The 23,113-nt window shown below is 41.4% G+C and overlaps 1 protein-coding gene across 4 annotated transcripts; it reads left to right on the top strand.

The window, feature by feature from the left end:
* Window positions 1-59: 59 nt before the first annotated feature.
* Window positions 60-16,007, top strand: LOC105428227 (transcription factor SOX-10). 4 transcript variants are annotated; one of them, XM_089071952.1, is made up of 6 exons: window positions 60-2,473; window positions 6,735-6,881; window positions 11,709-12,045; window positions 12,599-12,927; window positions 13,241-13,519; window positions 15,126-16,007. In XM_089071952.1, exons 1-5 carry the CDS (start codon window positions 2,241-2,243, stop codon window positions 13,506-13,508), a joined length of 1,314 nt encoding a protein of 437 aa, XP_088928078.1. In that variant the 5' UTR covers window positions 60-2,240; the 3' UTR covers window positions 13,509-13,519; window positions 15,126-16,007. The 4 variants fall into 4 exon arrangements, with proteins under 4 accessions (XP_088928078.1, XP_088928079.1, XP_011638703.1 ...); XM_089071953.1 differs by having other exon boundaries at window positions 6,753-6,881; window positions 13,241-16,007; XM_011640401.3 differs by having other exon boundaries at window positions 12,614-12,927; window positions 13,241-16,007.
* Window positions 16,008-23,113: the final 7,106 nt, after the last annotated feature.

Genomic DNA, 23,113 nt, shown 5'->3' with positions numbered 1-23,113 from the left:
CAAAGAGCACCGAAATATAAATGGAATGACCGGCGATCTCCGACAGCCTGAGGAGGAAGGGGACGTGGTATCATGAAAAAGGGGGGGATGATCCGTTTAAGAACAGAGAAAAAGAGAGAGAGAGAGAGAGAGAGAGAGAGAGAGAGACAGCTCGCGATGTTATTAACGTCTGATTGTCGGTCAGCGAGAGTAGTCTTTTCCGCGAATAAATATCAGGATTGCAGTCAGATGATGTAATTCTGTCGCAGGATTCTCTTTGTTTAGTCAATGGAATAATGTTTATATCCTTTGTCTCTGTCCTCGACCGCAATTAAATTGATATTAAAATACGAAGTGAAGAAATTTGAAGAAGTAGTGATCTTAAGATGTATTAATGCAACTTACATTAAAGAATTAAGTCGATACCAAAAAAGATAGTAAATGCTTAATATTTATTTGAAATTCGGCATTCACAATAAAAATTTTTATTTATTTTACCCGACCATGTACATTTTGTCCTTAATTTTTATTATTAAGCACACAGAAGAGTTTTCATTTTTTTTTACACACTCTAAATATGCGAGATTTAATTCCTCTTTGAATGAACAAGTTGCCAATAGTCTTTCATTGATGCTTAATTATACAACTTTTCCTATTATTAATTAAAAGCGAGCTTATCAATCTCTTATTAATATTGTAACGATCAATCGCATAAATCTAAATATGTAAGAAATAAAGAATTACGATCGCTGCGAAGTTTTCCCGCTTCTGCTCTACGGTTATTGATTACGATAACGTGGAATCTTTCCATTGACGGTACATTACAATACGCGAAGAAGCGAGCGAAAAATGTAACGGCCTCGCGGGTGCCGCCTTATTTGGCCGCGTTCCTCGTCGAGGCGACGACGAGGCCGGCGAACACGACGACCGCAAGATACTCGGAGCGAATGCCTCATGCCTCTCCATGTCTCGCTTCCACCCGCGTATTCTGGCCACTTCTACCGCCGCCACCGCCGCCGCCGCCGCCGCCGCCGCCGCCGCCGCCGCCGCCGCCGCCGTCATCTCCCTCCCGGTGCACGCGACCGTCGCCGAGACTTTACGGAGCAACAAGTGTTACCAGCGCGTTGCCTTCGCTCCGCCCCCAAAACGAGCCAGCCGAGTCGAGTGAACGATGTCAGGCCTCGTGGTGGAAACTGCCCCGAGGCGATGCAACCACCTCACTCGAGCGCCGATCGCGCGACAAGCGACCCACCGAACCCCGGCTTGAACTCGGCGCGAGTCGCCGCGAGTAACGCGAACGCGAGCTCCGGCCATCCGGCGAACGGAAATCTCGGAGTTCCCCGTGCTGACACATGTGAAATTGTTCGACGACAACTACGGAAGACTCTCCAAGACGAAAACAGTGCGAAGTTTTAGGCCCGCATAGACGAGACCAGGTGGCTGGCGTGAATTGACGGTTCGAATATCTTCCGGATTTTGATGACCTTATGAGTGGTCTCGCGACGTGACTTGAATATAATTGTTGTTCTTCTCGAAGAGTACACGATCAAATGTAACGATATAAGAATCCGTTTAAATGTCAGTGGTGTCTATTGAGACATGTGCTACCTAGGCAAATCGAGGACAACCGCTGGCTTGACGCAAGAAGCAATCTGCGTTGAAGCGAACTGCAATGATTTATAGAAAAGGATAAGAAGACCAATCATCAGAAGGAGATCACCGATTGCGATTTCACACGACGCGCAGGTTCGATCTCGTTTTCTCGGTAAAGAGACCAAGCGCGAGACAGACAAAGAAGCACGGTGTAGATAAGAAACGACGAAGTCGGCGAACTGCGACGAGCGAAGAAACGACCGACGCAGATAGAAGAACGCGTGCGCGCAGAAGATATCGTGGTGGCTAATCGCGAGCGAAATTGATGACAAACATGACAGTTGAAACGTGACGATCGAGACGTGACATCCGAAACTTTACGAAGGGAAAGAAAGGCTCACAACACAAGACACATCGAAGAAAGTAATCGAGCTGGAAACTCCGAAGAAGCGGAAGCGACTCGCCGCGATGATAAGGCGATAACAAAAGCGATATCGGAGTGATAAATTGAACGATTGACGTCTCCTCATTGCAGCTGGGAGATGAGCATGTTTTTTGCGTGTCGCGCGCGATAATTCGGCACGTCTGATCGTGTGTGATCATTCATACTTCCCACGATACCGATCTTCAGTGATTTTCGTTATTCGCGCGACGACGCGACGAAGGGGATGAAGATGAACGACGTCAAGCCGGAGAGCAGCGGCACGTCGATTTCGCCGGTGAACGGCAACAATAATAACAATAACAACAACAATAACAGCATCGGTAATGGCAAAACGTCGGTGACAGCCGCCGCTGCGGCGGCGGCGACGGTGGCCGCCAATGGCGGCGAGGGAATCAGCGCTGCCGTCGCAAAGGTTCTTCAGGGATACGACTGGACCCTGGTACCCGTTGCTACCAAGTAAGTGTAGTTCACCTAGCAAACTTGTATCAACTCGTTTTCATCTTCTCAGCTTCGAATTATCGTCGCTTCCTTTCGAGAGGTGCAAAGTTTCGAAAAATTGCACGCATGCTTGAGCGTAATCTTCTTACGTCCATTTCTACCAATGTAGATTAATGTTAATCTCAATTTAATCTATCGTCTATTTTATTTTAGTTTTAAAAGAATTAAAAAAAAAAAGATGAAAATTGAACCAAGATTAACATTAATACTGGAGGTATTAAGCGGTTATTTTTCATCGTTTTGTTTTCTTCAATTCATATTTTTTCTGGTATCAAAGATGACTGACTTTAATATTCCATTGGAGTAAAATAGTAATTGATAAAAAATTATAAAACTGAAATCATATTTTTGATGCGAGATAGATATTAATTTAAAAATAAGATATTAATTTAAAAATAAGATATTAATTTAAAAAATAGAAATAATCAGAAATGATAGTATTAATCGATAGTATTAATTACTCGATAATATTTACATTGGTGGAAATGGACATTAGATTGCTGGTTTTTTGAATGTTGTTGTTTTGAAAAATTAATATAATCAACATTTCACGTCACTAATAAATATCCTCAATGTATTCTTTACATGGAAAATTTTAAATATTTTATATTTTTTCTATTTAGAATAGAAAAATTATAACGATTTGAAATTATAATCGTTGAAGCAAAAGACATTTCCAAGAGATATTCTTTTTTTCTCTCCCCTGGCTTCCTCAATATTCGGCCGTGATGTTTTCGCGAAGCGTTTCAATCTCCGCGAGTTATATAGACATGTACGCATGTGGCCATTGCTGTTAAGTCTCGCGGGCTTAACTTGCGCGACGGTAGAAAAAAAAAGGGAGGAAAAAACCCGAAGGAAAGAAAGAACGAGAAGGAACGAAGAGACGGCGCGACGGAGTCATCGGGGAGAGAGAAGAAGAGGGCGAGGAAACGCGGCGCGGTCTTAAAAATACGTAACGCTAACTCAATTATGATGCACTCGTTTCCCCAGCCTGGGAAACGCGGGTCTCGCGGAAAAATGTCCTCGGTCGCCAATTAACGCAAATTGGCTAATTAATGCCCGATCGTCCCGCGCGGCTGTTCGTCGATCCTCTTCGATCGTGGGAAGGCAGGCAGTTTTGAAATAACTAGTTGATAACGATAGGAAGGAAAAAAAAAAGAAACGAGAAAAGAGAGAAAATAAAACGCGATTTTTTCCCGCGGAAAAAAGGAACGAGATCATCGAGTGGTGTCCTCGGCGTTCGCCGATGAAAAATCATTAAATCGCGGCGAACTCGATAAAATCGCGAGCACGACCTCGATACGCGGAAAATTGTGTAATATGCCGATTCGCCGCCGTAATGGCTGCCGATTTGATATTTCTAGTTGCTGCGATGATTAATAATTACCTTCTGCTCTCGTACGTAACAAGAAAAAAAATAATATCAGAGAAGATTAAAAAATTAACAGAAATTAAAAATATCTTATCGAAGCAACGAGTAAACATGTAAAGACTTCGATAATTGCATTGCGTAGAATTATGCCTACTATTAATAATTTATAATGTTAGTAAAATAAGAAACAAGATTTGGGGATACATTTAGAAAATTGCAATCAAAGTTTTAATATATCTCCATTTTGAGAATGACTTTTTGTGTGAAATTGTCCGCAATTGATAAAGCACACGAGTTTTATTGATTTGATCGACGAGTATAATACTTATGAAATCTATTCAATAAATCGGATTGCTGATTTTATAAGGGTACTGTATGAAGAAGACTCATGCTTATGATTTCACCGTATCTCAACGTCGTTAGATGTGTACAAAAAAATATCCGGAAGATCGCGGCTGTCGCGTGCGTCGAAGATAAGACGCCGGAAAAATTCAACGGCGATTGCGCGCTAGATACGTGGTTAGATCATAGAGGAGAACGAAGCTAGGACGGAAATCACGGAGTGTATCGTTACGTGCTTATCGCTAACCCTCAATTACGGGGTTATCTCGGGGTAGCTGCAGGGTGCGGTGTTTGTTCTCGGCGATAGAGCCCGATAAAATCGAAATCTGGTTTTTTAATTCCCACAGATTCCCGTGAGGACGTGCCTCTTGCAGAGGCTGCGATCGTCATATCGAGTGTTAATATTCGAATATTCACACGTACGTTAAACGCAAAAATGTGCCAAATGATAATTGGGTCAAGAATCAAATTCAAAATACGACGCAGGATAGAATTATTAGAATGTCATGTCATTCAGCTTCTTTTTTTTTTCAAATCGATATTATCCTCGGTGTTTTTCCCATTGCGAGACAGCGGTGTTCGTGCCATTTTGCACAGTACCACGCCTATGTCGTGGAGTCGCACGCATCGTACATATTTTTTCCTTTTTTTTTTTCTTCTTTCGCGTTTATCCAGGTAAAGCGCGCGCGCGCGCGCGCGTCGTGTGTGCCGTGCGCTCCCGTCGAGGAGCGCCGTGAAAACTCTCGTTAGTGAGCCCACGCTAATTACCAACGGCTCCGCGGGTTTACATACGGATTTAACGCCCCTCTCATTTCAAAGAGGCCGAAATGTACCGCGGGGACCGCTTTCGAATCCTTGAGACGCGCGCCGGAGACCTTTTCACCCGCGTTACGCGCGTTCGCCACGCTTATCCCCGTGTAAATCTCTGCGCGAATCGAACGTTTATAGGTCCGATTACACCAAGGGCTACTGTTACCGGTAGCAGGGCTATCCTTTCGGGTTTCCTCAACTAAAGTCCTTTAACACGATCTTTCCTCACATTGATACGTTAATATGATATAATTTATCATATATTACTTATCATTATCTTGCTTTTATACCTCAGCATTGGAGGATATCGAACGATCATTCTCAACCATTTCTATTTTTTAAATTAATATCTTTTTTTTTACATATTAAAGAAATAATTTTTGAATTTCCAACATTTCATCAATTACTCTCTTTAGTCCAATGGAACTTTAAAATCAGAAAATTTTTGAATAATCTTTGATGCACTAAAAAATATTAATTTAACTACCTTTGATACAAAAAAGATAATAATTTAATAAATTAGAAACGGCCAAAAATAACCGCTTGGTATTTCTAGCGTTAATTCGATTATTTCGACGGTATTTTATAGAGCGCGTAATAAACACTCTTTATCCCTTTGTCCACCTAACGATTCTCAATGGAAAATAATCCCGTATACCGTATGCCGGCCGTTCTTCGCGCCTCCTCATAGTCGTCCGCGAGTCCTTAAAGAATCCTCGATTAAGGGTAAAAAGAAAAACAGGGGGAGAGGCCCGGGGTATCTCCCAGCGCGGCAATCACGTCAGTCACGTCGATCCTCGGCTCTGGACGGGGCAAAAGTTTTATGAAGTCATCTTCTCGGAAAGAAAGGGATACGTCCATTCCTACCCGTCACACGTCGGCAGCCACGGTGTTATTTTAAGGCCGGTTTTAAACGCTTCGCGCCGCTCGCCAGGATGACCCGGGGGTAGCCCGCGCGAAGCAGAACCCGATACGGACACGGTATGTGTGTGCGCGTGTGTATGTATATACGGTGCCGTCGCCTCTGGTTATTTTCTTCTGCAAGTCACCAGATTATCCGCCAGAATGGTCGACGGGGTAGGTAGAGAGAAAGAGAGAGAGAGAGAGAGAGAGAGAGAGAGAGAGAGAGAGAGAGAGAGAGAGAGAAAAGCCTTCTTGCCGTCAAATTTAGCTTTTATTTCTATCAGAATTTGGCTTCTGTCAAAAACAATCTAAAAATCTTGACATTATACGTATTTTTTCAAGTCGCAAGACAACAGAGATTCGTGCAATTCCGTGAAAGTTTGAGCGACATTTAAAATATACCAAATTCATACTATAAAAATATTTTGTTGGAATTGGGTATCGAAGTATTTTTTTTTGCGGATGTTAATTAGACGCATAAAATTCTGAACGTGTTAATCATTGCATCATTTGCACCATTTGTTAATCATTCAAAAAAAATAAGAATGCAGTTCGACATTACGACGATGTTAAAATGACGATGTTGCGTAAGAATCTCACGAGCTCTGTGATGGATTGAATCATTCAGAACATACGACTGATAGCAGTGGTAGATTAAACGCAGTAGTTTCTTGCAAATGTAATAATAATGAAAATTGTCGGACTCTAACATGTTTAGAATTTTGCGTATGTTTGCGTAAATTTATAGAGAGGTGTATCGTTTCCAATGAAGATAATGTCTTCGAATTGCAGGGGCTCCGGCGACAAAAGGGCGGCCCACGTCAAGAGGCCCATGAACGCGTTTATGGTGTGGGCCCAGGCTGCAAGGCGAAAACTGGCCGATCAGTATCCTCAGCTTCACAACGCCGAGCTGTCGAAAACGTTGGGAAAATTATGGCGGTGAGTGTCGTGCGTTCTTTGTGTTTGCGTCAATATTTTGAAACGTCAGGCAACACGGCAGCATAAATCAGTAACATGACAAATAGAACAGAAAAGACATAAGAGAAGCATGGCGTTTATTTATTCTAAATTAATACAAAAGTGTTAGATGTTACAATCTGCAAATTTAACCAATTATCTAAAAATCTGTTATATTTTCTTCTAAAATTTTTCAATAGAATTTAAAGCACAGTTCTTCTTTTTTAATATTTTTGCTAAAATTATTTAGTTCGAAATCTACGTAAATAAAATGCAGAGAAACGCTTTGATTCTCCCTTTTATTCGACTTTATTTCAACCGTGATAAAAGTTGTGCACTTGGGGATTAAATATAAGTGCGCACTCGAGTATTCAGCCGACGAATAACGTTTCAGTGGTCTCCCTGCCCGGCGGAAAGACACTGTTTCGATAAAATTAATCGGCACCACGTGTCTTCAATCGGATGCTTCTCCGTTCTCTCGATCTGATAAGTCCGATTCTCTCACAGATGCGAGCTCGCCAGGCGGCGGCCAGCCATGCGGGAGAATCGCGCTAGCTTTATTCACGCTCGTCTCATTCGAAGAAAATCGGATTGCGAGCCGAAAGCATGGAAATGCGCTGTTGATCGTTTCAGCTGCCATTGATTCGAAGCCACCTGTGCGTTTATCGTCGACCCAACGGTTTTAAATCCGCGCGTTGAATTCACAGGAAGAAACAAGCAACTTTTTGAACGAGACCGATGATCGTAACTTGCATCAATATTAATTGATATTGATGCAATTATAATGTGTAATAAAGAGCCAAAATTCTTCAATTGATAATTTATATTTTACTTTCTGCGCTATCGGCTTAATAAAAATTCAAAGAATTTCAGTCTCTCTCTTTCGGTCTCACGGTGGAAAAAAATCAGTCGTAGAAAGAACAAGAATAATGCTTCGACTGTTTCGGAATTGTATTCCGATTTCACTTGCGTAAGACACAAGACGTGTGCAATTTCAATCAAAATCGCTGGGCCAGAAAGAGATTTCCAACGTCGTCGAACGAAGATTACGCGGCAAAAGTTCGGAGTCACTGCGTTCCAATTCCCGCGGCCACTTGTTCGTACGTAACTCGTTCTATTTTTACCGAGCGAATTCGCGAATGTCTCTTCTTCCCTTTTTTTTTTAAACTTCTGGAGTCAGTGGCACGTACATATATATATATATTAAACACGCCCATACCACGTGGCGCCTAGGTTGCACATGGTACAAGTGTTCCTACTTCTGGAGACCCGTGAAACTCGGGTCGCACATGTAACAGCGGAGAACACACTTCGGCGTGACGTCGGCGGTCCTCTTTTACGAGCTGACACGAACCCCCTCGTGTCACTTCCCGTCAATCTTGCTCTTGTAGAAAATCCTTCACTTTTCAAAAATAAATGTCCTTTCCCGTCGCGTTGCGTAAGAGTAGAAATCGAGAGGAATGGAACAAGGCACTCCAAACGAAACGTACACGCAACGACACGCGCGACTTTTGATACACCCTGTATACCGCCGGCTCCGGAATGACTCGTGGACGATTCCGTTTCCTGGTTGGGACTAACGAGGTGCCCCAGTGGGCCATATAAACGATCATCAGAGGACGCGCCGACAAGGACCCCCGTCGCGAATCATTTAATAACACCGGCCGCGATCGCGATCGCTCGCCAAAGATCGACGATCGATATCCCGGCGATTGTCACGGCGGAGCTTTCGCCGAAAGATAAGGCGCCGTTCGGCATTAAAGATCAATCGATTTTTTCCTAACGCCGTATCGGGGCTCATTAGCGATCTATTGGTTTGTAACGCGAGTCGATGGAATCGAATGACGTTCATCATTCGTACGTGAGCCGTTATCCTCTCACGTACGACTAGATGACGTAAGAGAGACAAGGAGTACATCATAGACAAAATTTAAAGACTCGGCTACCAAAATTGATACGATTCTAGTCGCTTGTACAATCGGAAGAAACAAAAGTCGTCCTTCGGACGTTACATTGACCTATGGTTTTTTCGGCTTTTAAAAAGTCATTATTTAGCACCTTTTCGGTATGGGCCTAATGGCAATTAACACGTCCTCGTCCAAACGCGAGAGATACCCTCGACTGACTGTGCCAAGGCTCCGAATGAACTAGCCAAGTCGTCATTGACCTCTCTCTCGTCTCGCGAAAAAGATTTACGCGATCGTTCGTCGATTGAGAGACATCGCCGTGCGCCGCTCTGACGTTTTGATCCACCTTCGCGCAGAAACGAATGATACAGTCATCTTCGGTAATGAACACGCGGTACTAGAACGATCGCACTATGCGGCCGGAATCGATGAGATCGATAAATCGTCGAAGACCAACGAGGATCGTACTTGCGAGGATCGGCGTATGTACAGATCGCAATATCGATGGCGTGGTGATTCACGAAATGACAAGTGGATAAAGGAGATATCGTTACACTTGAATTATAATGATGTTTGCGACTTCATACGCAATCGATAAGAAGATAAGAAATATGAAATTAATAAGAAAGATATAAAAATATGTGGAACTAAAGCATCACGAAGACACGAGATAATGATTGATGGTCGAGGCGAAATAACGACGACGGTATAATCTACATAATTTTATCATTCACACAGCGCGGAATAGGACGAATGATTTAAAGATGCGGTATAATGGAATGGTCTCTTTTGACGCGGGAATTTCAATCTTAGCTGCGTCAGTCGCATCTTTGCGGACTTCGACGCCGACTTGTCTCACGTTAATCTTGATAAGGAGGCCAGGTGCCGATGCCTGGAAATAAATCTTTTTCTCGCATTCGATTTCTCTCTCTCTCTCTCTCTCTCTCTCTCTCTCTCTCTCTCTCTCTCTCTCCCCCGTCGTCTCGAAACGTATCGCCATTCGGATACTCCAAACGCGATGTGTTTGTCGACAAAAGGAAAACAGATATCCCCCGGTTCATCCTTGGCGCGTGCTCGCAGCTGCCGGCCGGTTCCTGCCGGAGATAAAGGGGCCCCCGGGGACCACAATAGGCGCCTTGTGCCCGTCAGGTGAATTTTTCCGAACCTGCCCCTCCGTACCTCGGGCCCGCCTGCAAATAGCGCGTGACGAGAACAGGTAAATCCTCCCTTATCTCCCGGAAGGAACGATTCCTCCACACGTTGGACTTCCTTCGAACGCGATAGCCATTGTGCTCTCGCCTCTTGCGGTAGTCGTTATCGGTTCTAAGTAAAAACGCAAATTTCGCCATTTCGACCACGACGGAAATTTCGTAACGACTTCATTGTCATCTGAGCCGATATTACGTTCACGAAATCGTGCGTCGCGTCTCCGCCTTTCTATGAAGCTGTCATTAGTCTCGCAATTTTTTAATATTCAGCATATCGGGTGATTATCGGGCTGCGATAGTCTTCTTTTTAGTATCGAGAAGAGAGAAAAGAGAGAAAGTCGGACAATTTCGCGATTTGTCGACTGTGTTCGAAACGACAAGCATGATAATTCAATTAGAATCTCGCGATGAGGATTCATCGAGATTGAGTTGGCGCGACCTTCGGCCGTGTGAATTTCTCTCCTCCTCCTCCTCCTCCTCCTCCTCTTACTTTACGAGGTAACATCTGATACGTATGTACAAATAACCTCGTGGAGATACTGGCGATCTAAATTGGCTGACTCTGCGCTGCATCTGGCGAAGAAAAAGGGAGACTGCGACGGCTCGCTATCGTCGGCACCCACTGGCCAAAAAAAAAACCTCGTGGCAAGTCCATTGACCAGATGGATTTTCTCTTTTCGTCTCTCTCCGTCTGTCTACCGCTCTCTTTCTTCCTCTCTGTGACAAAACACCATCGGTTAAGCTCGAGATACGTGCCTTCAACGTGTGTCAACTCAACTCGAGAGCTTTAGCTCCCGCCGTGGGATTTAAATCCCGAACTTGCGAATACTTCAGATGATGTATTTACACGCTTCATCAAACGACTCATAATAATTTATATTCAATTTTATTTTCAATTTATATTCAAAAATATATTATTTTTTCATATAAAGAGTATTAAAATTATCAAAATCAAAACGAATGGACATCGACCTAAGTGATAGGAGATATCTCAGATGAGCGGAAATCATCCTGTATCGAAATGCGAGATGAGTTTATTATTATTATTAATTGCAATGGCAGCGTGTTTAAGGGGTAAGAGGTGTGAATCGAATAAACTATCGTCTGGCGGAGTATCACGGAAATCCCCACGAAATCTCTCTCGGATGTTCTCTATTACACCGGAAAACCTTATCGGCCGCGAGGTTTACGAGTCCCAATGGGAATATAAACACAGAATATTTAAGGACCGTAACCGTGCACCGAGCCCCGCGCGCCCCTCGAACCGGACGCGAGGCGGACCAAGTTGCGAGCGCCTTAACGCGTCCAGAAACATTAACCAGACCCTCCATTTCGACTCTTCGAGAGTATATCAGACGCCGATGGAAACGCTCTCGTTCGAGCCTCTTCTAATGCCGGAGAGACGACGCTCGGCCACGAATGGCGCGAGGGGAGACGAGGGGATCGCTATGTATACGTACGACACGAGTGCGAGAGACGTGAATCACGTCGGGACGACGACAGATTTCACGCCCGAGCCCGGAAATTGCTCCGCGATATGACTCTCTTAAAATTATATAATACTTGGAAATTTCACGCGGTGCGGAAAAAAACTGAGAATATTAAGCCTAAGAAATATCGTCGAACTCATATGCATATCTGATAGAAAAATAAAGTCTCGTTCGTTCAGCGTGATTTTTAAATTTTTTATACAGGCTCTTGTCTGACAACGACAAGAAACCCTTCATCGAAGAGGCCGATCGTCTGCGAGTTATCCACAAACGCGAGCACCCTGATTACAAGTATCAACCCCGACGTCGGAAGCAGAACGGACCGTCTTCCGGTCGCGAGAGTTCGCCCACGAGGAATCAGAGCAACGTCACGTTCAGTGTCACTAGGTCGTTAAAGCAGGAGGACATGAGTCCTAGAGGCATTCAAGGACCTAATTCACCGCAGAGTGGCGTGAGTTCCTCGCCACCCACGACACCCAGTCAGGGTCTCTCACCACCGACACCCCCTACGACACCCAGAGGACAACACTACATCAATCAGGTATCCAGTGTGCCTCTTGCAATTGCTTTCTGACCCAAGAATTTCTAATTTGATAAAAATAGAAATTATTTAGATAATTATAGTAACAATACTCGTATAAAAAGAATGGTTTCCCTGAGGCGTCTAAAGATTTGCCAGATGCAGATTTGAACATAATTTTGTTGAACCATCAAAATAATTGGAACATTCAAATTGATCATTAACATCAAAATTCTTTGCATTGTTATTATCATCATGATTAAGCATTCTAATTATTTTTACAATCCAACAAAATTATTTTCATTTTTATATTTAACCAAAGTTTTATCAAAATTATTTTTCCGTGTGCGTTTTCTGTCAATTTAATATAATAATTAGCAAAATTAACAACAATTAAAATAGTGATACTAATAAATTGCCAATTATTTTATTTAAGCGAAAGGAGATCGATCCTTCGACTTTTCGTAAACATAATTCAATTATTGAAATTTTGCGCGCGCGAAAATCCTTTGAGTTTCCGACTAATCGCGCTAATCGTTGAAATCGTTGAAAAATTTCGTTCCACGAAATGAAGTCGCTTGATCCGCAGGGCAATCAGCTTCCGCAGAACAACACGATGTACTACCAGGAGATGGTCAGCGGCACGCCGTCGAGCGAGTCGCCGCATCAGCAACCGGCGGTCGATCTTCGGTACATCGAGGTCGGAGACGGCCTCCCCGGCGAGGAGAACCAGTTGAACGGCCTCGGCACTTTGGGCGGGCTCGGTCTGAATCTCCCGGTGAACTTCCAGGAGTGCGAGGTCGAGAGCAACGAGCTCGACCAATACTTACCGCCCCAGACCGCGCCGATACATCAGTATCCGCCCGTGCAAGTCACCACCGCCTCGCAATGGTTACTCAACAGGTAGAGACACCCCCCCCCTCCCCGCTTTTCACAATGAAATTTCAACTTTCCTCGAGTAGAAAAGTGCACCTTGAAAGTAGCATCGATAGAAAGAGTCCCGAGTTCTAAATGAAAAAGATCACGTGACAGAGAGAGAGTGACAGATGATTTTTGTTATCACGATATTTTTTACTTATAATTTTGCACGTACCTGTAAAAATTAGAGTTCTCTACCTCTTTTTGTACGATTTAAGGAATGTTGAAATCTTTTTTTTTCTATGTTTTTTTTTTTGTACGACTTAAGGGATGTCGAGACACTTTGCTTTGCTTCCAGATACGAGGAGGAGATCGAGAGACCGATCAAACGCCACTGTTCGGAACAGGCGATCGCGGAGGTGTCCTCATGGGAGGACAGGACTCAGGAGATGGTCAGATACCATGAGCTGCAGCCTCCCCTTCCGCCGGTCCAGTACATATCCGCCCATAACGCGCATCATTCGCACGCGAGTACGCAGATGGGCCATCCGCACGTGTCCACGCCATACGCACAATATGCGCATCGCTATGTATCTGGCATCGAAACGTGGCCGAATTACATGTAGACCAAAGCGAGGTAAACACGACTACCATTTCTCGTTTCGCGGCGTCAAAATACGCCGCGCTATCGTTAAGCCGGTTCGATTTTTACGAAAGCGAGTAGAGAAAAAACTCCGCTTAGTAATCCGTTTCGGAACTGCCGCGAAATATTCGAGAAACTGATTTTCGGAACTCGACACTATTTCTTACTCGAAAAGCGTCATTTCAAATTTAAATTTTCGCTAAATGTACCTCAAAAGTTCTTATTTAAGTATGATAATTAATAAAATTAAACTAAAAGAGATCAAAGACATATATTTATTGAAATTTTACTGAAGTTATTGAGAATCAAAGACTTATTCGGTTTCTGCAATTTATTCACGCAGAAGATTTTATTTTTAGTAACATAATAATGTTTGTTAAAAATATCACATCGAAGGGAGATCAATGTCGAGTTCTTTGGAGAATTCATCTACGAAATATTTTTTGGTTGATCCACGGAATATCCTGTAGATAATGACGCTGATAAAAATATGTACGAAACGCGTCGCGTGAAATAAAGAAAGAAAATGGAGATGCTATTTTGTTACATCGACTTTAGTTGCGAGTGCAGATTATATAAATAACTTGTGATCGGATCGATCGTCGTGGTGTTAGATTCCATTATATAAATAAGCCCGAAAGGGATAGCCAAATACAACGTAATTAACGATTAATTACAGAGATCCACCTTATTAATAATAACGTATACAAGTTTGATAGAGAATTGTGTACGCAAAATGCGCGACGAAACGCGAGCTTCGTGTGATAAAGTTTGCAATTAGCGTAATGCAGACATTTCGAACATCCATTTATTTCGGCAATCTTCTTTCTTGATAAGACAACCGATGTCGCTTTTAATAATATTGTTTGATAATATTGTAAATTTGAAAGATAAATAGAAAGAAAAGGAAACATCGATAAATTTCAAAGTCACCACTTTCCACAAGTTCGGTTCTTATCGCTCTAATAACCGTACAATTTTGATATCAATTACGTGCAAATATCGCGTAACATCCGTCTAGATTAAAACACGCCAAATAGGAGCTCGTTACATCGAATAGTATATGTCGAAAAGTGTAAAGAATATAATATAATTTTTATGTAACATTGTGAATATTTCAAAAACAAGAATTAAGTAGGATTTATTGCCGGTTCGCCTTCCCAATTCAAATGAGGAATGCGAAGAGGAAATATGTGTAGAGCGCATAGAAAAATTGCGCTTCAACTTACTATATAGTTGTACAAATCTGCTAGAGATACTCAAGTCAGAGTCTGGCAGAATTAAATCACTTGGCTTGGCTGATTAATCACTTTGCCCAGATTTTTTTATTCTTTTCGAGACAAAAACAATAATCCTACACATCCATCTTTCTTTTCTCAATATTTACATTCTTAGTTTGGAATTTTTTTTTTATGTAATCCTTTTACCATATGATATCTAAAGCTAACACTTTGTTATATTTCATATTGCATGTTCTTGAATAAAATTTTGATGCCATCGGAGAAAATATAGATTAGTTTCTTTAAATTAAAATTGAATTTTGCATAATGCTTTAATAGAATGTTAATCGTAAAATATAATCGTCGCGATTTGTTAACAGCATTGTTGCTTGCAATCCGAGATTGCGCGCTACGTGCTCGTTGCTCGACGCGAAAATGGCGGATTGGCCATTCTCCGGCTTGAGAGTCTCTACTACGTGGACGAGGCGCGGCCACGATACTCACCATGACATCATTCCATGACAGCCGGCCATTCCAAAGCGCAGAATTTCAGGCCAAACAAACAGGCGGCCGCTCGATATATATATATATATATGTACGGTGTCCGACGGCGCGTTCCATATGTAATAATATATACGTACGCGCGAGACGGCGATCGGCCGTCAAATTCAAATAAACGACTGAAATACGATCGAGGGTGGCAACAAATGTGCACTCGGCGCTTTCCGTTTTAACGGGCCGAGTATTTCAGGAGTCGGAATTCGCGCGATTCAAAATTCGATGGTGAAACGGTTGAAACAGGATTTTCCAATCGGCGCAATTGATTCTCTCAAAATTAGATTGGAATCGAATATCGAACGTAAATTGATAAGTTTCCAATAAACTTTCGCGAATCATCTCAATGAAAATGAATTTAAACGATATCTCGGAGTTTGCGATGACCGAATCGATCTGTCGGAAATGAATGTATCGAGGACCGATTGGCCTGATATCGAGCGTGCAGCTATTGTAAATGAGCTTACAGCTCCATATTAAATCACGTAGATCACATATACTATACATTATTAACACTTACTAGTTTCTGACACAGCCGTGCTTTTGTACTTAGATATTTATTCATCGCATTTTTACGAGAATTAATAGAAAGCGTAGATTAACATCTCGGCACTCTAGTTGTGCACACTGAAAGGCGAGCACTAAAATCGTAATTTATAAGTACGATGTACGCTAATTTGTAGAAATAAAGCAACAAGAGAGACTAAGATTTGTCGCATTATTTAATATCCCTTGCGTTCCTAATTTCCCAAAAATCGTGCACCATTTTTATATTTATTCTCTAAAAATTTTATAAATATATTAGTAAACATTTGTGCTTTATAGTATATTCTATTCTAAATTACAACATATTCTACTACTATGACGAATTAGTGAAGTTCATAAATTTATTTAAAATTTCCTTTCTCGATTAATCTAAATATAATTTCTCGAGGAACTTAAATTTCTCGAGATAAGACTTTACTATTCGGATCCAGCCGAATTTGCGGGACCGTGTGACCAAGGCCAATATGAAGCCTTATCTCTCGTCTTCTCAAATGATATTTGCAACGATACTCGTATAGCGAAATGAAATAGTATCCGCGGACTAGGTCACACGCGGTAACAACGCGTCTCAAATATTTGTCGAGCCCTTTACTTCCCACTTTTAATGGCCCGAAAACCGCGAACTGACTATTCTCTGGGTCGAGCAAACAGGGGGCTTATCGAAATCTACCCGGCGAGGGACGTGGGAATGTTGCGACTTTATTCCACTTATCCATGTCTAGGAGATTAAAAAGGGAGGAGGTTCACGCGGATTTCCAACATGTATGACTCGATGGAAACCTGTCGCAGGAAATCTCAAACGTCACTTTTTTATAGATTTCACAAACCCAAGATTTCCGTCATTCTATTACGATCCATTTGGAAATCATTTTTGCATACTTTTTAATCTACTATTATAATTATTATTAATTCGTTAGAGAATTAATAATCATCACGACATTTTCGAATTTCTTCCCGTATACATTTTCTTCGCCTTTTTGTTCTATTTGTATTATAATTTTAAGTCTTTTTCTAACCAAGCTACGCCAAGTTTGGATCTAAATTTAGAGCGGACGATTCCGTGATGGAAACAAGTCGGTAACTCGCGGCGATCGCTCACGATGGGTTTCGTCGGGTTAGATCAACTCGCCTGACTTTTTTTTTCTCCTCGTCGTCTCTCGGCGAAAGAAGAGTCCGATGAGCTTGACGAGAGTCAGCCCTTCTATCTCGCCGTATCATCGTACGGCCGTCTGATTTTTTTTTTCCCCGCGTCGTTGTCAGTCATCGGGAATTCGATAAAGCGCCGGGGAGAGCGAGCAACGAAATGGAATAAACGGCGGAAACGGCGCTTTCCTGACCCCTCGGCACGATAGAATTCCATGAACAGGACGAAGAAGATGTAGCGAGAGAAACAATCGTGGCGGAGAACCACAGTACCGCCCATTGAAGTACATCGGCAGCTGGGTGTCGGAAAGAGCCGCTATTTATACGCTTTATCTATTTTAATTTCGTCGCACATATATAGATGTATATATCGATTTACTAGAAGGCGGTCGTTCTTTAACATCCAACTACTTCCGGATGCTAGTTCCTGGAAATCATGGAATCGACTCCTATCTTAATACGAACGCATCTGCATTTCTTCCTTTCTCTCTTTCACAATGATATTTTCACAATGAGTTTTAGGAAACGATATTATTATTAGTAAATGTGTCAAAAAGATGATTTAGAATATATTAAAAATTTTGTTAAGAAAAATAGAAAAGTTTAAATTAATTTTATAAAGCGCAAACATTCGGATATTTTCTTTAATATAGATTTGATCTCATGATTTAATCTTATCTTTTTTTATTTTTTAAAATTAAAAAATGATCAAAAATAAATTAAATCAAGATTAAAGTTAATCTCTTGATAGAAATGATTAATTTAATTAATAGAATTGCATAAAGCAAAATTTCAAGTATTATATATATATTCATGGTCTTCAATTTACTCTTTTTATGTCAAACAAAAAATGTTATCAATATTAATAAAAGACTGCAGATAAGTTAATTGCCAATTAAGTTAATCGGAATTTAGATAAAATATTATCTAATAAAAATGATATGAAATTCCGCGAGACAAAAATCATTAACATTAAATATGAAATAGACAAAATATATATATCATATTTAGCTATAGAAAATATCTCTTTTGTCGCAAAATATATCAGTTTCTTATAAAATTTGGATAAAAATGTTAATCGGTAATATTATAATATTATATATTTCCGATATTATATATTATATATTTTATATTTCCCTTAATCCTATATTCAGCTTTCATTCGAATAAAGGACATTTCCCTTTTACAAAGTTACGATCTCGGACCGATCGAGTGCGATGACATTTCGTACGATAAATAAATATTTGAGCGAGCACGATAATATATCGATAAAATTTTCGACAGTTTGGGCATTCAGCACCCCGCAGAATAAAGAGCTGTAAACCCTTACAGCTGTTCCAGATTGTGCTACGTTTTATCGGCCAGTTATATATCCTCTTTACTATCTATCCATTCATCGAAATCTCGCCTCGCAGCACGCGTGTGCCATTGTGATCGCGGCTGAGTTTTACAGCTAATCGTAAGTTTCGTTGACATCCTGGCGAAAAATTCGTCATACAATGAAATAGAGGTCAGGAAATGATTTTTCAACATATTGCATGAATGATTGATACCACCTTTTTTTTAAAATTATTCATGATTAAAAGGAAAAGCGTCATCATCCGCGCGTAAACATATTTCATTGGCGTAAATAGAATCGGATTTATACAAAGAAGTTTTATTATTTCGAAACTTCATTTAATAAATTTAATGAATGTTGTTCCGCGTCTCGTGGCTTCTGGATTGAGATATCTTGTAAGAAAGATTTATGTGATCGTGATGATTCTTGCGTCTCCGATGTTTATATATATATATATATACTTATAGATAAAGAAAGGAGGATCGAAGAGCTTATCGGCCGACACTACGGCCGATAGCTCTAATTAGCGCGGTAATTAGGCCGTTTTAAGAATCATCCTGAATAGTCGCGGAGATAAGTTTCGTTCGTTTATTCTCGCTGAAATTATCAATTAAATTCAACGGGAGGTCGCGGCGCGATCGTTTTCCGGTCGCTGATGATGACATCTCCTCGTTGTTCTTCCACGAGCGGGTAAGGCGAAGTTGGCGATCGTCCGGCAATCTAATCGGCCGGCCTTTCGATACACAAACGGGCCCCACCACGTGTGAAACTAGATGAGGCCACATACCCATAGAGAAGAAGGGCCCCGGCTTACTGTGACGCGCGGTCAATAGCAAGTCAAACACGAGTAGCGGTTTATCATTGCGTTACCATGGTAATTACGCGGTAGATAACGATAAACCATGCACCTAGGTACATAGCAGAGCGCCGATACAAGCTTATCGGTAAGGACCAAAGGGGTCCGCGTCCAGGAATCTTCATCTTTCGCCGCACGGCGCGCAATTCCCTTCTAAATAATGCAGTTCGATGCGTTATGAATCTCGCGAGAACTCGCGAGCGCCGCGAGATATTCTTTTACAATACTACAAATTATACTTTAATTTTTTAGCGTTGGTTATGCGTTATTATAGCGGGTGCATTTCGCGACTTTTAATTGACATCTTAGGAATTCGTGCCACCGTTCCGATGAAATTACAATGCGTCGTAAAAACTTGCAAGTATCGCGAGATATTTCTTTTTACAAGAATTACAATTTTTATTTTCATTCTTTAGCATTAATTATGCGTTATCAATTACGAATCAATTATCGAAGAATTATAGCAGGTACATTTGCGACTTGATTGACGTCTTATTGACTGAGATCTTAGGAACTCATGCCGCCGTTTCGATGAAGTTATAATGCATAAAAATGCGAATCTTACGAAAATTTTCGAAGAATCGAAAGATTTCAAATCTTTTTATGGCATAAATTATAGTTTATATTTATTCGCTGATTATACATTATCCATTACGCGTGTCGAGGAATTATAATGGATATATTCCGTGACTTTTGATTGGCGTCTTATCGGCGGCTTAGGAACTCGTGCCGCCATTTCGGCGAAATTGTAATGTGCCCTTTCGTCTCGATATCACCCCTTCTCTCTCAACGGTCGTCCGAGCGCGGCACATCTTAATTGCCAGCGGCGAGTAAAGATAATTGGCATTTGGCAGCGAGTGATCCGCGATACGCTCATGGCGGCGATGGCGGCACGGCGCGGTAGCTTCTTCTCGGAAAGAAGTTCGTCTGTTTGTACGTTTTATAGGTCTTGAATTTACCGCAGGCTCTTCTGCGCCGATCCGCGGCAGCATCGTCTTCTTCGTGCCTCTTCGATGGCAGATACGACGGGAGACGCCGTCTGAAAGACGGAGAAAGGAGGCCCCCCCCCCCTCGTCCTCCTCCAACCCCTTGGTTTCTCTCGCTCCACTTCTTTTTCCTCCATTTTTCTGCGCAGACGGTTTTCTCCACGGCACTTGCTGACGTCGATGATGCATTAACGTAATTGCGTTTGCGTTCGCAAGATAAGACGAGAGGAATCCGCCGGAAGCTCGTCCTTTTTTCAAACTGAAAGTTTGCGCTCGTCTCGACAACTCACACCAGCCGATGATGGTGAAAACCTAAAAAGTTCTTCTCTAGCCGAATTTATTTGCAAAATTTGCTGCGACATTTCTATTTGTTGTAACTGTTTTATACAAGAAATGATTGTATATCGCCATTTGAAAGATATCATATTAATCGCGCAAGTCTGGCGATATTGTTTGACAAAGATATTTAAATAATTAATATATATTTAAGATAAAAAAATTTATTAATTATTTGGCAAAATATAAATATATATAATTATATATTTATGATTTTTTTAATATACAATATTTCATTTCCTTTTATATACAAAAAATATATAATCAAGTAGAAGACAAGTTTCGAAAGTCATAAAAAAATATTTGTCTATTATTTACAATTTCTTGATAACGAACTATTGTTATTCTTTTATTAATTTCAGTAAATGTTACGTAAATAAAACTGCAACTAAAATAACTATATAATATGCATGACAGATATTCCTTCACAGTTTTCATTTCATCGAATGCGGTATCTTTATTCTCTTCTCAGTATTCACGATCTCCAACATTTTTTTATCGTTTCATAATTTAATCTTTTTGAGATTCACACTGAGTTTCAGATTCATTCGTTATTGTCGCTATGATTCTTTGAAGATTGGAATTCCCGATGAGAGGATTTCTTTAACTTTTGCGCTTCTGATCCAAAAGTTGTAGACCGCGCAACTAGTGAAAAAAAAAAAAAAAAAAAAAAAACGATTAACGCCACGACGTCACCTAAGGTGGAGGAGAAGATGAAGAAGTGAGAGGAGAGCCCGAGGCCTTCTGCACTGTCTCAAGCACTCTCCTCGTGAGTGACTCTCGACTGGTATGGCTGACAAAGAGCGAGTATCCACCAGTGTATCGAGGTACTAGACTCACCATGTACGTGTGTATCGGGCGTACCCGTATTGTGAGGTACTAGCGAAGCTCGCGCCACATGAATATTCGCGTTATCGTCGTGGCCTTTCAACATTCCGACAGGAATCGCCGAAGAAGCCGCGTCGAGGGAGCTTCGCGGTGCTCGACGCGATGACGTCCGAGAGCCCCGGCGAAGTAAACCGCGGGAAAATAGAAATCGACGTACGGCACGGGCGAACAAATGATTATTATTGTGAAAAGGATGCGTCCGACGATTGATCTTCACGAACGGCCGCCTCGGACCTCCGGCCTTCGAAGGTAGAGACGTCACGATATTCCGGGATGACATTTATGTACCGGGGATTTTAACCCTCTCCTTCGTCTCTCCCTCCCACTCTCACGTCTCTTTCTTTCTGAACGGGCGACTTCGACGAACCGTAAGGAGCCGTGACACGCAGCAGGTACGTCTCACTTCTCTCGGGGGTCCGATTTTAAGAAGCTTTTGAAACTCGAGACGCGGCACCGACACGTGGCCCACCGATTCGTTTCGTGTACGAGACCTTGTAATCGAGTCCTACGAGGTATGGCCGATCTCCGTCGGTCGTATATCGTAGGAATGATTTGGCAACACTAGACGTGCACCAAAAGGAGAATTTAAAAGTGGGACTCTAATTGGAGCAATGTTCCCCGATATTAACGGAGCCGTAAATAATTCGTTCTCCCTCCGAAGACTTAACCGTCCTACAAGACGTAATCGTCGTTTAAACGAATGGATAAAGAAATCTGTCGATTTCTCTCTTTCTCTCTCTCTCTCTCTCTCCCTTTTTTTTTCTTTTATTCTCAAATTATCGCAGATAAATGCGACTGTTTCTACGCGTGGACACGAAGTGGTCGAGCGAAAAGAGGGAATTTCTATCGGAAGTCGCGATGAAAAATTGCCGCGATAACGGTCGAACACAATAAACCGCCTCCCCACTCGGGTCTCTCAGTGCCGACTGAGACTAATTGCGGCTCCGATTACAATGTCCTCGGCTATTATTATAATTTATAACTCGGTATTGTTGTTGCGCGACGTTATCGGCGATGTGACGCGCGCATGCCTTTCCATCGTCGAAGCCAACGAACGAGACCTGGTCCAAGAATTGAAAAATGTTATTGGTCAACGTTTTATGACCTAAATTCTCATTTTAAATTTGTAGAGAGTCCTGTCAGTTGCGAAGCTAAAAATTTAATCGCTAGAAAAATGCATTTAAAAAGAAATTTTATACAAAATTACACTTAAAAATTAGATAATAGAGTTAAATCGCAGTTGCGTTTTATAAATGTCAATAAAAAATTTTTTAAAAATTGTATTAGATTTAAATATTTTTATATCTCAGATACAATCATGCATTAAAACTGCATTTTAAAATTCATTTTTTAAAAGTGTATATTTTGTGTCGCATATCTTATAGATTTCCACTGAGTTTAGAATACAGCTTGAGCGATAGTTTGTCAAATGATCTTTATTTTTAAAAATAAATTTCTTAGCTTGTGAATTTTTTGGAAAATTCGATATGTGCATGTTTATGTTGATTCATAAAATTCAATAAGTGGCAACTGAAAATGCATTCTTTGAAATCAGTTGGATTCTTTAAGCTCCCTAGCTGAAAGATTTCCATTGCGGTTTGAATAAAAATTTAATCGTGTAAGATACGAACTCTCTGCTTTATGTGACACTGCAAAACATACATTTCACTGACGCCAGATGAAAACCATCGAACTGCTACGAAACAAAAGTATTCGAGA

The sequence above is a fragment of the Pogonomyrmex barbatus genome, unplaced genomic scaffold, assembly GCF_055798465.1.
Source record: "Pogonomyrmex barbatus isolate J1 unplaced genomic scaffold, ASM5579846v1 scaffold12, whole genome shotgun sequence".
In the NCBI taxonomy this organism is placed as follows: domain Eukaryota; kingdom Metazoa; phylum Arthropoda; class Insecta; order Hymenoptera; family Formicidae; genus Pogonomyrmex; species Pogonomyrmex barbatus.
The sequence above is the reverse complement of the archived record's forward strand: the minus strand, read 5'-3'. Positions and strand labels throughout refer to the sequence as shown.

Coding starts and splice junctions, on each gene's coding strand:
- LOC105428227 (XM_089071952.1), top strand. CDS start 2,241: ATGAAGATGAACGACGTCAAGCCGGAGAGCAGCGGCACGTCGATTTCG. Junction 12,046..12,598: donor GACAACACTACATCAATCAG/GTATCCAGTGTG, acceptor CACGAAATGAAG/TCGCTTGATCCGCAGGGCAA. Junction 12,928..13,240: donor TCGCAATGGTTACTCAACAG/GTAGAGACACCC, acceptor CTTTGCTTCCAG/ATACGAGGAGGAGATCGAGA.